Below are 15747 nucleotides of genomic sequence, written 5' to 3'. Positions count from 1 at the left end.
CAAATACGGTGTCAACAACTTGTCCGTTTATATATTCTTGTAGAACTAAAAAGGTAGACAAAGACAGAAATATAAAGTATTGGCAGGATGAAATTTTTATTTAAAGAAGGCTAGAGTGGCAAACCTTGCTTGTCACCATGAGGAATCTCAACAATGGTCTGATAAGATAAGTGAGATGTAGCAGACCTGCGCTTGACACAAGCTTCAACTATGATCTCCGATTGGGTTCGATTTAACCAACGATAAAATAAAAATGCAGCGGACCTGGCTTGATACATGCTTCGAACACGATCTTTGATCGGGTTCGATTTAACCAACATGATAAATGAAACGGATCTGGCTTGACATAGACTTTGACCTCGATCTTTTATCGGGTTCGATTTAACCTAAATAATAAGTGCAACGGACCTGACTTGATATAGGCTTTGACGTCGATCTTGGATAAAGTTCGATTTAACTGAAGATAAGATAAAATGTAATGGACCTGACTTTTACACAAGCTTCGAACTCGATTTTGGAGCTGGTTTGATTTAACCGAAAGATGCAACGGACCTAACTTTTACATAGGCTTCGACCTCGATCTTGGATCGGGTTCGATTTAACTGAGGAGAAGATAAATGAAACGGACCTGACTTTTACATAGACTTCAACCTCGATCTTGGATCAAGTTCGATTTAACCATAAAATATTAAAATGTAATTTCGCGAAAAAGCTAAAGTGATTTGATTTACTAGGAAGTTCTTTACCTAAGTGCAGAGTTTAGAAATTTTCCTAAACATGCCTACATGCATTGATGCGCATTTGACCCATGATGATAATAATAACACAAACCACGTGTTCATGAAAATGCAAACTTCCAATGGTAGTATGCAGTACTTATCGTAAATGACGTTCGCAAGAATGATGAGTGCATTATGAATTGTTCCAATGTCATGAATGATAAAAGCTGCCCGTTTTTATTTTTCACTTATATTTTTATGATTTAGAAAATGATAACTCACTAACAATGTGTGACAACATATAATATGTTTTTTATTTAGCTTAACTAATGAATTTGACTTTCAATTCAGGATGCAATAATGTATATGCATACTGAAAGCTACATGGATGCAATAGGTAAGCATGATACTCATTTTTGTTTTGGTTTAAACAAAGGAACGTGACTATGAAGGCACAATGCACACTCATGGTAGAGTTAGATGCATGGTATTTAAAATTTCATAATTTAACCATGATATGAAAACGATTTACTTTTTGAAGAATATTGATCCAAGTGGTGTAAATGCATGATTTGTGGAATACGGTTGATAGAACAAAATGTCTTTCAATTATTTTTTAAAGATATCATCCTTTGTCTACCCTCATATTTTTATTAGGAAATATTTAACAAAAAATCAAATGAGAAAAAATATTTGTCAATATTGGAAGAAACATGTCAACTCTTTTTTCCTTTTTCTTTTGCTTTTGCCATTTTTTTATTTTTTTTTATTTTTAAAGAATGCCTTATATGCATCATAGTGATTTCTCAACCATATCAGGTTTGGTGAGGAGTTCTTTTTTAGAAGCATCTCATGTGCAAGTCTAGAGAACTATCAAATCTGATCGCAAGTGAGGATGGAGAACGCCTGTTTAAATAAGGAACAAGTGAGGATGGAAACCATTATTTTATAATAAGGCTCAACAATGAGGAAAATCATTGAGCTTCCTTCTTCTTAGAAGAAAGGAAAAAGAAAAATAAGAGATTTGAGACTTGAGACTTTTTAAGAGTAGAAAATGATCAAATTTCTTTGGATAAATAAACCTTGAGAATTGGTTGTGTAACTCCCACAATAGTTCCTCTCATGTACCTTGGTCCCTTCTTTGAGTTTAGCTCAAGATTTTCGATAAAAATCTACTTTCTCGCCTTTTAGTTTCAAGGTAGTTCTTTATAGCCATGTTGCTGTAGTCCACTTTTTGAGTGTAGAACTCTCTTTCTAACCTTATCTTCCAAGTATAGTTCTTCATGAGAATATTGTTGTAGTCCACTTTTTTTTTCTCTAATGTAAAGGACCTTTCTTTTCATCCTTCAACTTCAAAGTGTCATTCTCTATGGAAATGTTGTCGACAACCAACTTTGTGCAGTGAAAAACTTCTCGAAATCGAAAGATTTCCTACGAGATAAATGAGACCTTCTTAGTATCAAGATGACATTTATCCCAAAGTTTTGTATAATGCAGTTACAATTTTGCCACGATATAGCATTGCTCGACATTGCCGCAGTTTGAAGATTTTGTAAAGAGGACCTTGAAGTCTTTGAAATTGTTGTTGTCGATCTATGTTGATTGCCCACCGTCATTGAACTAAAGAATTGTCATGACTTTAGACATTTCCCTTTTTTCTTTCTCTCTCTCTTCTCTTTATTTTTTTTTTTGTTTACCTTTCTTTTTTTTCTATTTTTTTTACCAGACATATTCTTTTTTACAAACAAAATAGGGTGCAATTACATATAAAAAGGTTGATTATGCGTAAGTCACCTTTTGCAACCCTAACCGTTGTTTTAAATTATTTATTTGCTGCTGCTTTAGTACTATATGACAAAATCATTCCCAAGCAAAACTCACTAATGGAGATTGATATCTTGAGACTATTTCTTAGGTTGCTAACTTCCCAATTCTCAAAAAAAGTCAAAATAGGGAAATATTTGTGCAACCACAATACTAAATCATAAGAGCCCAATGTTATTTCATTATCTTTAAAGTTCTGAGGATAAAATCACGTGGATAATTTTGAATGTTTGTCACAATGTTAAAATTTGGTGGACTTAGCAAAAGGCTTTTTATGGTGGATAAACAAATATGGATATTTTGAGATTTCCATAATAGGTAATTTGTTGGATCGAGATTACATGATATGAACCAAGGAGCTCCATTTGTCATGCCTCATCGACCGATTACAAATCAAGAGCTAGGAAACTTCAATATTTCACATTTCTAAGTGTTTTTTAAGGTAAGTCAAAGTCAACTTGATCAAGGTCAAAGTCAGCTCCATCAAGACAAGTCAAAGTCAACCCATTCAATTCAAAAACTAAGTCAAACACTCACATCCTTCATTATGGACGGGATTGTACTTATTTTGGTTGGCTTTCCATTTTCTTAACCTTTTCATTTACTTGTCTTTCCATTTGTTGAAATTATGTCTTTTCATTTGCAACTCTTTTCATTTCTTGTAAGTTATGTCTTTTCATTTCTTGTAAGTTACAAGTCTTTTATTTGATTAAGACTTTTCATATGGCTAGCTAGAATGGTTATGTATAGCCTTGAGATGTCTTGTTGTAAACACAATTTGAAGTTTAATGAGAAGTGAGTTTTCTCATTAGCTTGGTTGAGAGCTTTATCTCTAATTTCTGGTGCAATTTCTTATGTCTTTAGAACTTGCAAGTAAGTTAGGATTATTCAAGCGGGGTTGATCATACCTCTTGTGGAGTGATTCGAATCACGAGTTTAGAAACGAGTTTTCTCTACTCTTCATATTGATCATCAAGGTAATTCATTCTTAAACTTTTTCTTGGGTTGATTCCATAGTTGTTTTTGGGGTTTTTGGAATTGAGTTCTATAGGTCTTGTTCGTTAGCAAAGTTCTTAGATCCAACTCTCAAGGGTTTCTTAACATTACACTTGTGCACTAGTGAAACATTTGGATTGTGAGTTGAGATTTTCATTCTTAGCTATAGGTGCTGTTTATCTTAGGATATTGTTTTCTCATTGTGAAAGTTCTGATACTATAAAGAGAATGAAGTTATTTTGAGTTAAAATTTAGTTACAATTGTTGAATTTTCTGTGTATTACAAAGGTATTGCCATCCTGCACAAGGAGCATTAAAATTGAAAAGGAAAGTTACAAGATTCAACTATAAAGGGATATACATGGGAAGCTTCTGTAAATAAATTAATAAATAGAAACAATATCAATTTTAGGCTGAAATAATACTAGATTGATATGGCTAACTGGAGGCTTAAATCATGCATCAGTCTGTGCGGAAGAGGAGACTTGATTGAGAACTCAATGACTTTCTTCCAAATGTTTCATTGTGAGCTGCTGCTAGAGATGAGAATCATTATGTTTTAATGAAATGTCTGAGTAATTTGAGTTGCTAAACTGAAGGCATGAACATTTATTTCTCTCTTTTTTTTTTTCATTCTTCTCTCTCGTTTTTCTTTTAATTCTTTCAGGGGCTTTTTTTTTGTTTTTTTTGTGTGTAATTTTAAGTTAGTCAAACATCTAAATACGTTAGGCATCTGAGAAGGTCTCATTTGAAGCTATCTTGATTCCCATCCAAACATGTTAGGATTTCTAAGATTTTTTTAGAAGACATCTATAAAATGACTTGATTTATCCCTAATCCTAACTTTGTTTGCCAACTAAAGCATAACTCAGCGGGTTAAGGTACGTGTATCAAATCATGAAGTTGAAAGTTCCAATCCACACCCATACATGTTGGACTAAAAAAATCCTAACTTTGTTTTTCTAGAAAAAAACACTCCCATGGAATCTACTATGTGCCCTTCCTTTTCTTACTTTTTCTCCATTTTGCTTTACTTTTCTACATTTTTCACATTTTTTTTTTGTCCATTTGCTACTCAATTTTAATATATTTTTTTTCAATTAATTTATGTCAAGACACCGACCTTCAAATTAAAAACTATCTAATCAAGTGTTTGCTTTGTTTTCATTTTTGTGTTCTACATTTTACAATATTTATATTTTTACACTTTTCTATATTCTTTTAAGGGGTGTTTGATATAGAATTTGAAAATATTTTTGTTTTCAGAAACATTGAAAAAGTTGCTTTAATGGAGTTTTTTTTTTTAAAGAAAATCTGAATAGAGTCCCAACCAAATTTTGAAATAGCAAAATTCCGTGTTTTCAAAATTATTTGTGTAGTGTCACACATTCTTATAATTTATTCTTATATTCAATTAGGTTTTAACTTTTACCGCTCAAAATGGAATGATCAAATTACAATTCTAGTTTTCTTTAAATTTCTTGTTTTCTGCACTCTCATTTTAGTTTTCTGCACTTTAATTAATTAAGTTCATGCATTTTAATTTTCTGCATTTTAACTTTTTTTTTTTTTTTTGCACAAAGTGTAATTTTAATAATTCAAAGTTATGGTACTCAATATGCGAAAAACGCCTTCTAACTTATCTATTTCCCATTCGACAAAGAGCAATCCCACGACACATGACGTTCGAGATTACAACTGTTCGAAATAGATCAAGTTTCTTTTTACCCTAATTGTGTTCTTTAAATCTTAATAATAATGATGTTGGTCATTCATTAATTTTCTTAATACATACCACAATTTTGTTAAAGTTAACACTGCTAGAATCCATATACGTGAATTAAAGTTACCCAACCCATCAGCTTAACCTTTTGGGTTGAGTGGTGGTTTATTCATCCTTAACAGATTAATCTCTATAAGATTACATCTCCAAACCAATTAATAAGAGGAATAGCCCATCGTAGCTTTTTTAGCTCATCTATTTTGGTTGGTTTGGTTGGATCATATTTTTGAATTGGATGCTCGTTTGAACTTTTTAAGCTCTAATACTATTTTAATTTTCAAGGAGTTTCATCTCAAAATCAATTGGACGACGAGAAGAATAGCTCATGTCTATCATAAATCATTGTAAGATCTTTCTCAACGGGATCGATAACAAATACTCGAATAAGCTTATCGAAAACTTAAAAAGATTTTGAAGGTCAAGATTCCCAAGAACGTGGAAAGAGAATGGAGGAGACCAATAAGTTGTACTGCACTTGTTCATCAACATGGTTTGCTGGGTGTACCGTGTACTACAAAAGTTAGCCATATCGTACATCTTTTGCAAATATCAATGTGATCCAATAGTTTATTTACATATTCCATAATCTGATTTTTTTTTCCCTTAAAAATATCACATTATAAATAGGAATTCGATTCTTTTGTGTAATCGAGAACTTTGTTTAATGTCTTAAATTTTAGTTGAATTATTATCAGGTTGTTTCACTTACGCTATTTGTTTCAAACATAAATAATATTGCAATAGAAAAATAGGTGAATACAAATATATCATATAAAAAAAATATATAAAAAAAAAAGTTTCTTCTTGATGTGCAGTTAAAATTAACTATTTTTTAATTAAAAAAATCATTACAAATATGGGAGAAAGATTCAAATTCATAGTGGATCGAAACTACCAATGCCACTATATAAGTTGCACTAAATTTTCAATATTTTAATTCAAATAGCCAAATATTTAAAATATTTTATTTTAATTCTTAAACTCTGCAGACGATGAATTTTTTTTATTAATAACTATAACAGCAAACTTAATACTTGACATATCACAAGTGATGACAAAAACAAAAAGTAATTAATCTTTTTATACAAAGTTTAGTAATTAAATTAACATAATACACAAATCAAAACAAACCTCTAGATTAAAATAAGATTTAAATTAGAAAAATTATAAATTTAGTTCTTATAAAGTTATTTTGTAACGTCCCTAAAGTTTAAAACATTTCAAATATCATTTATACTATTAATAGTATCAAGGGAACGTTGACAAATAAATATATTTTGTGAGATTGATTTGACATCTCATTTACTTTATTATTTTATTTTGTGGGAGTCGGTTCTAAACATATCAAGATAACAATTTGTTGAGTTTCATAACTCTAGAAGTTGGATTATTTGTTTATTTTATTATTATTATTTTTTTTTTTTTTTTGGTGTGTTCGATGTATAAAGAGGAGAGGGAAGCACCTAATCTCTCTTTTTCTCTCTCCAAAGTTCAACTCATCAGGTTTCCATTTTTTCTTCTTCGCATCACAAGAGAATAGAGGTATCTCGACTCAATCATCTTCTTTTTTTTTTTTTCTTTTCATTTGTGTTTTGGGTTTGATTTGTTTTCTTGATTCCTTTGTGGATTATACATATTTGGCAAAGCACCTAAGTTCCAAGTATTAGGGTTTCAAACAATTTAGCCTCGGTTAATTTTGTTTTTTGTTATCCATTTTTTGAAACTTCTACCTTTCTACTTATATTCTTTGTTTGTTATCTACCGTTTAGAAACATGGATAACTCGTGGTAGCTGTTCCAGTACACAAACAAGGTGGGTTGGGGTTTAGGAGGTATTTTGAGCGCATACTTTTTGCTTTAATAGAGAAAGGGCTTGGCATTTCACTCTTTGTTGTGGGGTTGTCACGGATTGGCCGGCCATACGGATAAGGAAGTCCAAGGAATTTTTTCTTTGTGGAGGTTTCACATCACATTAGTGATTCCATTCCTTCCGGATAACCTAAAACGTGTAGGCCTACCGAGAGGGTGATCAAAGTTGTAAGCTAGAAAACAAAGTAGATTGTTTTTGTCTTTGAAAAACGTTGTAAAGCACCCCAAAAATTACGAAGAAACAAATATAATATTTAAAAATAAAATACTTAAAATGAAATGATTATCCAATCGGGTGGTAGGTTTTGAAATTGATAGTGTGAGATTGTGAGATTATGGTATTTAATGTTTTCTTTCTAAGAAATGAGAGGGGATGATTATTCAAACTTTACTTTACTAGACAGATTATAGTACGCAACTTTCACTACTGAGATTTAACCGTTTAACGTTGAGCTATGTTCTATTTCTCGCTGCAAAAGTTGATTCCTAATTGCTAGGGGTAAATATATATCAAAAGGGTAAAATTGTTACCATATGATCACATATGTACTAATTAAATGGCTTCATTCGTAAGTGATTTGGCAGGAAATTAGTGGGCATGAGAATGGAAGGGAAGTGGAGTTTGAGTATGGCATTGGCACCATGGGAGGAGGATATATTGAATATTGATCAAAACTATGGATTTGTAGAGAGAGAAAACCCACCATTATTTCCAATATTTCCACCATCCATTAATGGCAATAATATTGAAGAAACCCATTTCTCCAAAGGTGCATTAATGGGTTTGGAGGAGGAGAAGGGGAATTTTACCTCTCCAATTGGAGTTGAAGCCTCAAATTCAAATGCAAATGCAAAGAAAGAGGAACACAATGCTAAGGAGAGAGAGAGGAGGATGAAGCTCTCTCAAACCTACTTTTCCCTTCGTTCATTGCTTCCAAATTCTAGACGATCAAAGGTTCCTTCCTACTACTTTTTCTCTTTTAAGTTTGAGCTTAAAAATACTATTTTGGTTTATTTTGGTCTCTATATTAAAATGTTCATTTTGATCTCTGTACTTTTAACTTTGGTTCATTTTAGTCCTTATACTTTCAAAATGTTTCGTTTTGGTCTCTAAACTTTTAAAAACGGATCATTTTGGTCTCTTCATTTTATTTCTAATCTCAAATTTTCTATCAAAATTTCAACACGACACTACACTCCAATATATTTCTTGAAATGTAGCGTGTGTAGAATTTGTGTTAAAAGTTTGAAAATAGACACTAATATATTCACTTTTTTAAAGTACAGGGATAAAAAAAATAATAATCACAAAGTACAAAGACTGAAATAAACCAAAATTATAAGTACAATGACCAAAATATTACGTTAAACCTAAGTTTAATTATCAAACGTTTCTATCATTAATGAGGAGTAAGATAAATCTATCAGAATTTACAAAGAAAAAGTAATTGAACTCTACCATACCATAGTAAATTTAGATAAATAACCTACTCTATGATATGGCATTTTGTTTGAAATGGTCACGTTGGAAAATCACCTTGAATGAAAAATATTGTGAATTGATGTTAGGCCTGTAGGCTCTATAGTATAGAATGCATAATGATGATGTCAATTATTGGTTTTTATCATATAAGATTTATGTTATCTTCTCGATATTATTTTAATCTTTGGTTTATGAACTTTTAATATGTTGATTTAGATCTCTAAACTTTCAAATTTGGCTCTATTTTAGCCTTTAATCTTTTAAAATGTCTAGTTTTGTTGAAACTTAAAAGGAAAAAAAAAGGACAAATTTGGTCCTTTTGTTAGGTATGTATTCTAACTACAAAAGTTGAATAGAGAATATAAGTAAATAAATATTTGTGAAAAATATGGTAGCAAGAATAATCAAAATGATTATTTAAAAGAAACATTAAATGACTAAATTAGACATTTAAAAATTTTTGGGACTAAAGAGGAAATTTAGTCATTTAAAAATTTTTGGGACTAAAGAGGAACAAATTTGAAAGTTTAATTAAAAATATATATATAAAAAAGAGATTTAAACCTTTTAAAAATAATTTCTATTTTAAAATATAAAATACAGTTTTTAGTAATGTTAAAACCTGTTTAGTTGAATAATTTTTTTAAACAGTTTTAAAGCAAGAAGTATACACCAAAAATATTATTTTTGAATAATTTTCTTAAACAGTTTTAAAGCAAGAAGTATCCACCAAAAATATTATTTTGGTGTTTTCATGTTTTTTTTTTAATAAATATTTTGTTAAATTTACTATCCTTACATAATCATCAGTCATTTTCTAAGTATTACTTAACGAAATTATACATTATTTCATTGTTTAAAATAGTTTTGCAATGATGAATCTAATGTAGTTTATCTCACCACATTTAATTAATTGAAAACTGAAAAACTTCCACATTTTGAAAAAATTATCATATACGGATTTTGCGTGTTTTGAATAATTGTTAGGGTAGAGATTGAACCTTCGACTTGAAAAAAGAGTTATGTTCAAGTTGGCTAAAGAATAAATATATGTTATCGTATTATTTAAAAGTCAAAATAATTAGAATATATAATTCACGCCACCACAATAAATCTAACATAAAAAAATAAAATGATTATCAATCTGGACCTAAATTATTTTATATGGGTAGATCAAATGTCACATTTCATTGGGCCCTGTTACTTATAACCTAAGAATGGGAATGAATCGGAATGAGAATGTTATTTCTTGACTGTGCTAATTTTTTTAATAACAAAAGTAATTAAATTTTAACTTATTTTATTACTATATTATTGATAGTAAATATTTTTTTATCGTAACAATTTATTTAATGTTAATAAATAATGAATAATTAAGATAAAATTACATCGACTAAAATACTTTTTATTAGAACCATTATCATTTAATATAAAATATTAATAAATTTTATTATTATAATATTTAATAATAACATTATTAAACTTAATAAATATAAACTTATAATATTTTATAATAAAATTATATCAACTAATAAAAGTGATCTAAATTTTTATTAGAAAAAATTTATCAATGGTGTAAATGAAAAATAAACAAAAAGTATAAAATAATTAAGTAAAGAGACAGAAAGGGTAAAAGTAAAAAAATAAGTGCAATAAATGTGTGGAGTCCACACGAATGTGAACGAGATTACGAGGGTATAGAAGAGGAATGAGATTGCCTCGAAATTAAAAAATCTTTGGGTCCCACAATTTATTTCTCATTCCTACCATTTGTTAACATATGAAAATAAATGAAAAAAATTGATTTTCATTTCTTGATTCACGTTCCGTTGAATTAAACACGACCTTAAATTTAGTATTGAAAAACAAGCCTTCTTATTTCTTGTTCCAAAACAAGATTTGATCATTTTTTAATCCACGGGTGTTGGGGCCGTACTATTCTATTTTTCTTTACTAAAAAAGAGAAACATAAAGGTTAAAAAACCACACGAAAAATAAACCTAATATGTACTTGCAGAAGAGATGGAGTTCATCAAGGATAATCGACAAAGTTATAGAGTACATCCCCACAGTAGAAAAAGAGATAGAGAAGCAGAAGCACAAAAAGGAGGAGCTGATAAAAGCAAAAGAGATGAGAAATTACAACAATAATAATGAAAGAGTAACTGCAGCTGCCACTGTTTCGACCCACCCACTGAGCAACTCAGGAGAAGTGATAATCCAAATATGCATAAACCAAAAACCAGCTGCTGAAAATTATTGCATTTTGTTTTCAAGTTTGATTCGTAAGGCTGAAGCAGAAGGCATCACAATCATTGGTGCTTCCACAGTTTCTGTTTCTGGAGATCATCCCACCCTCACCTGCCATTTGCATGTCCAGGTAATATCTAATATATATTCTATTTACGCTTATATAATAACCCAAAATTTTCACCCTTGCTTGGCGTTTGGTAATGTTTCGGTTTTCTTGTTTCTCTTTCTCTTTTTTATAAAGAAAAAATAGAATTGCTTCAACATCGTTCATGTTGGAACAAATTACAAACGGAACAAGTTTAAAAATTTTCTATTCAATTTTGAGATTGTTTCTAAAAATTAGAAACAAGAAAGATCAATGATTTGTCAAAGTTTTGGATTTCTTAATAAAATTGGAAATGAGAAACAAGAAATGGGAATGTTACCAAAATGAACACTGACATTCGCGTTTCTTATTTCTTATTTCTCGCTTTCAAATTTTAGGAAACATAAGCATTTTTGGTAAATATTGATATGCCTATTTCCCATTTCTAAGAAACCTTTCCAAAATTGAAAACAATAAATCATATTTCATGTTTTTTTTTCCTCTATTTTTCAGTTTTTTCCAAAACATATATAGATAAAATAATTTTTTTATCATTTTCTAGTCATAAATATAACATAAAAATAATTTGAAAAATTAAATTTCATATACAAATTTTACCTTCTTTTAATCTAAAATTTTAGAGAACAAGAAACAAAAAATATTACTAAACACGTTTCCGTTGAACAAAAACCAAGAAACAATTATCAAACGATGTTATATTTTTCTTGATTAAAAAAATTGAGAAACGAGAAACGAGAAACGAGAAACGAGAAGCGACAACGTTACCAACCGGACCCTTGATAGCTCGTTTCTTGTTTCTCATTCTCTTTTTTAATAAATAAAAACAAACTTACCCCTGGTATGTGTTTCTCATTTCTTTTTATTGAAGAAAGAAACCTAAAAAATGTGTTTGGTAACTATTTTTTATTTATTGTTTTCTATAATTTTAAATTAAACGGTTACAAGTTTTATATGAAAATTAATTTTTTAAATTAAATATTAGAAATTTGTATGTTATATCTTTTTAAATATTTATTATACATTTTACAAGTCAAGAATGATAAAATAATATAAATATATTTATATTTCGAAAAAAAAAAGAAAATGAGAATAAGAAACTTGATTATGTTATTTTCAAATTCACACAGTTTTGGAAATTAATCTTTTCTTAAAAATAGAAAATGAGAAATAAGAATATAGTTTTTTTAAGTAGGGGGTGGGATCCAACTCATAACCTCTTGGTTGGAGATATATGTCAACTACCGTCAACTGAATGCTCGCAGAAATAAAGAATATAGGGCTCGTTTGGTAACTTTCTCGTTTATTGTTTCTCGTTTTCAATTTTGTTAAGAAATCTAAGTATTTTACAACTAACTTTGTTTCTTGAATCTCCTTTTTTTGGAACATTGTCACAATTGTGTAGAAATTTTGGAAACAACCAAAACAAGTTTCTCTTTTGTTGTTCTCATTTCCAATTTATTCCAAAACATAAATAAAAATATTGTTTTATCAAATTCTCAGAGGTTGGAATCATACAATATATTTTTTCATTGAAAATAAAAAAAATAAAAAACAGAAACAAAAACAAAAAATTAACAAACGGACTCATAGTTACTGAGGCTTATATTTCTAAAAATAGAACCGAAAGTCTTACCAAATAATCTTAAATTTTCATACTTGTTGGATTATGGGATTAACTTATGAGCACTTTCGTGGATATAGACAATGCTACTCTTACGGATATTGGATTTTTTTTTTTTAATTTATCATGTTAATTAAGATGCTTTGTAGCTAGGTTGGGTCATTTTGTTGCTAATTAAGTTTGGAGATTTTTTTTTTTTTGACAAAACGAACATAGTTCAATGGTAATTGGCATATATCTCAAATCAAGAGAATGTGAATTCGATCCCCACTCTACATGTTGTACTTAAACTTTGGACACTTTTTTGTTTACGTGATTTTTTTCTGGTTAGGTTTGAAGTATTTCAATAGTTGAGTTTGGAAGTCTCTATGACTTGAATCATTGTTTGGTTGGTTCAAATTCGTAGGGTTAGTTTCAGGAGTCGTTTTTTAGTTTAGTTAATTTTGATCAGGTATTAGATTTCATCTAAAATTTAAAAGTTAAAATTGACTCGGGGTAAAAATAGAAATAGTAATTATTTATTATATATTTTAATGTTGGTTTAAGTGAGAGAAATGATATTTCATTAAGACTCGACCGAAGTTTTTTCTTTTTAATTTTTAAAAATTGAAATTTTTTTCTAAATTGTAAGTAATTTAAGAAAGAAAAATTACTAAACTTTCAAAATCCAACATTGTCTCCTTTTGACACTCTTACTTTCTAATTTTTAGAAAATGTACAGAAGGGAAAGGATCTAATATTATATGCAAAATTAAATGGCTAAAGACCTGATGGAGATAGAGACTAAAATTAGACACTCAAAAATTTATTTATTAGAAACAAAATTAAAAAATGAGAGATCTTTTTAAAATAGGGACCTATTAAAAACAATCTTTGAAAATTTAGGGACTAAACTTGTAATTTAACGTATGATTTTTTTAATAATTTGTTTATGTTTTTGTAAATAGACTGAATTCAAATGTAGTTTTTTTTTTTAAAAGAAACATGAAAATTTTACCAAAGAAATTGGGAGAAAGCATAAAGAAGATATGAATCCTTATCATCCATTAGGATCTAACTTCTGTCTTTCGTTCTTTTAAACAAAAAACTAATGAAATTACTTTTCAGACCTATATTTTTAAATGCTCTCTTTTCAAACAATTAATTGTTTTCTCTTCAAAATTTATTCTATGTTTTGATAAGAGATCACGGATCCATGAGAAAATTATCAAACTACTCATATTCACATATTTTAATAAATAAATAAAATCTTAAACCTTAAATTCTAGACTCACGGGAGACAATATATCTTTTTAATAAAGAAATAAAACCCTAAAACCCTAATCTTTAAACTCTAAAAAAAAAGGATATACGCACGAAAATTCAATGAAAAATCGTCGAAAAATAAAGAAAAATTGGGTGTTTATGTATAGTTGTTATATTTATTAAAATATTGGCATCTAGTCATTAGTATAAATATTAATAAACATCAATTCTCACAAAAATACATTTTAAAATACAATTATAAATGTAATGTAATTACATCTATTGAGGGCAATTTGAGAAGAAAAAAAACTTATTTAAATCTTGAAAATCTAGATTTGTAATATTGAAAAGATTGACATTTGTGGAATATCATATCTATAATGGTGATCCGCTAGATACAACTTTGTATTAAAAAAAATATATATTATGTTAGGTTAATATTTGCTTTTTCATTTTCTCATTTGCCTAAAAAAATAAATAACAATGAGAATATATAGTCATATAAAACAACTTTTTCATTTTTTTCATTCGAATTAATTTAACTCAATTGGTTAAGACATATATCTTCAATGAAGAGGTCACCTGTTATTTTATTTAAAAAAAAAAAAAACTTAGTTAGGATTTAATGTGTGGGTGTTTTTTACAGATGAATTGGAGTTTACAAGAATCTGCTGACTATGAATCACTTTTAAGAAAAAAGGTAATCTCTTGGTTATAGTAATTCATTTAATTTACCATATGCCACCGTAAAATTTAGTCTCTTTTACTTTGTTTAGTGTTTAAAAACTTTAAAATGTTTCAATTTTTTTGTAAGTTCTTGTAATGTTTTATTTTGAATTATATTCACTTAATTAGTTCACATTATTATTACTATTACATGCTTTTTTTTTTTAGACCATAAATATCTATATCTTCAAATGTCTAGAATTTCAGATGCTCTGTATTTTAGATGTCTGACATATTTAAATAGTCATGTTTGTTTTATATGAAACTTTATAAAAATGTTCCAGAATATTTGAAGAACCATGTTTATTTTGCCGGATTTATTCTTGGAAATGTTTTAAATTTATATAATGTTAAGAAATGTCCTTAATATTCATATAATTTATATTAATTTAATATAATTTACATTTATATAATAAATTTAATATTTTATTTTTTATATTAATTTTGCATATATTAATTTTTATATTTTCTTTTGTTGAACAAATTAATTCTTATTATCTCCCAGAAGAATTAATTCTTATTAGGTTAAAATATTATTTTGGTCTCGTGTACTCCCAAATTTTGTTCATTTTGGTTTCCATACTTTCAAAATGTTCATTTTGGTCATTGTAGTTTAAAAAAGTGACAATTTTGGTCCCATAATTTTATTTTTAATATAATTTTTTGTCACAATTGCAACGCGACACTACACTCAATATATTTATTAAAATGTAACAATTACTTTATACTAGAAGGTTATCTTTATGTGCAAAATTTGTATTAAAATTTTGTAAATATGGACTAAAATGACTACTTTGGATCAAAATGAACATTTTAAAAGTACATGGACTATAAGACAAAAATGAATATTTTGAGAGTACAGAGACTAAAATACACCAAGACCGAAAGTATAGTGATCAAAATAGTATTTTAACAAACTTATTAATGTAAGATTGTTTTTAGAAAATAATTAATATTAAATTAAATTTCATTTTCAACTTTATTATTTTAAAAAAATAATAATTATATAATTGAGGTTATCTTGGATAAATTTATTTCTCATGTTATCAAATTATATTTTTTTAATAAGAAAAATATCAAATGTAGGTTAATCGTTAAAAAAATGTTGTTTTAATATAAAATA

The 15747-nt window shown here is 28.2% G+C and overlaps 1 protein-coding gene across 2 annotated transcripts; it reads left to right on the top strand.

Moving 5' to 3' along the window:
- Positions 1-7394: 7394 nt before the first annotated feature.
- Positions 7395-14647, top strand: LOC111025515 (transcription factor bHLH160). Of its 2 annotated transcripts, XM_088123285.1 has the most exons (3): positions 7395-8145; positions 10691-11053; positions 14545-14647. In XM_088123285.1, the coding sequence occupies exons 1-3, from the start codon at positions 7789-7791 to the stop codon at positions 14614-14616; spliced, it is 792 nt and encodes a 263-aa protein (XP_087979411.1). In that variant the 5' UTR covers positions 7395-7788; the 3' UTR covers positions 14617-14647. The 2 variants fall into 2 exon arrangements, with proteins under 2 accessions (XP_087979411.1, XP_087979410.1); XM_088123284.1 differs by lacking the exon at positions 14545-14647 and having other exon boundaries at positions 10691-11447.
- Positions 14648-15747: the final 1100 nt, after the last annotated feature.

The sequence above is a fragment of the Momordica charantia genome (assembly GCF_013281855.1).
Source record: "Momordica charantia cultivar OHB3-1 chromosome 4 unlocalized genomic scaffold, Mcharantia_2.0 BLBB01000004.1, whole genome shotgun sequence".
NCBI classification, from domain to species: domain Eukaryota; kingdom Viridiplantae; phylum Streptophyta; class Magnoliopsida; order Cucurbitales; family Cucurbitaceae; genus Momordica; species Momordica charantia.
Note: the sequence above shows the minus strand (reverse complement) of the source record. Positions and strands in the feature narration are given on the sequence as shown.

What these genes read in the sequence shown, in the direction of transcription:
- LOC111025515 (XM_088123284.1), top strand. Translation starts at nt 7,789, where the DNA reads ATGAGAATGGAAGGGAAGTGGAGTTTGAGTATGGCATTGGCACCATGG. An exon ending in CAAATTCTAGACGATCAAAG is followed by an intron (nt 8,146 to 10,690) that starts GTTCCTTCCTAC and finishes ATGTACTTGCAG; the next exon opens with AAGAGATGGAGTTCATCAAG.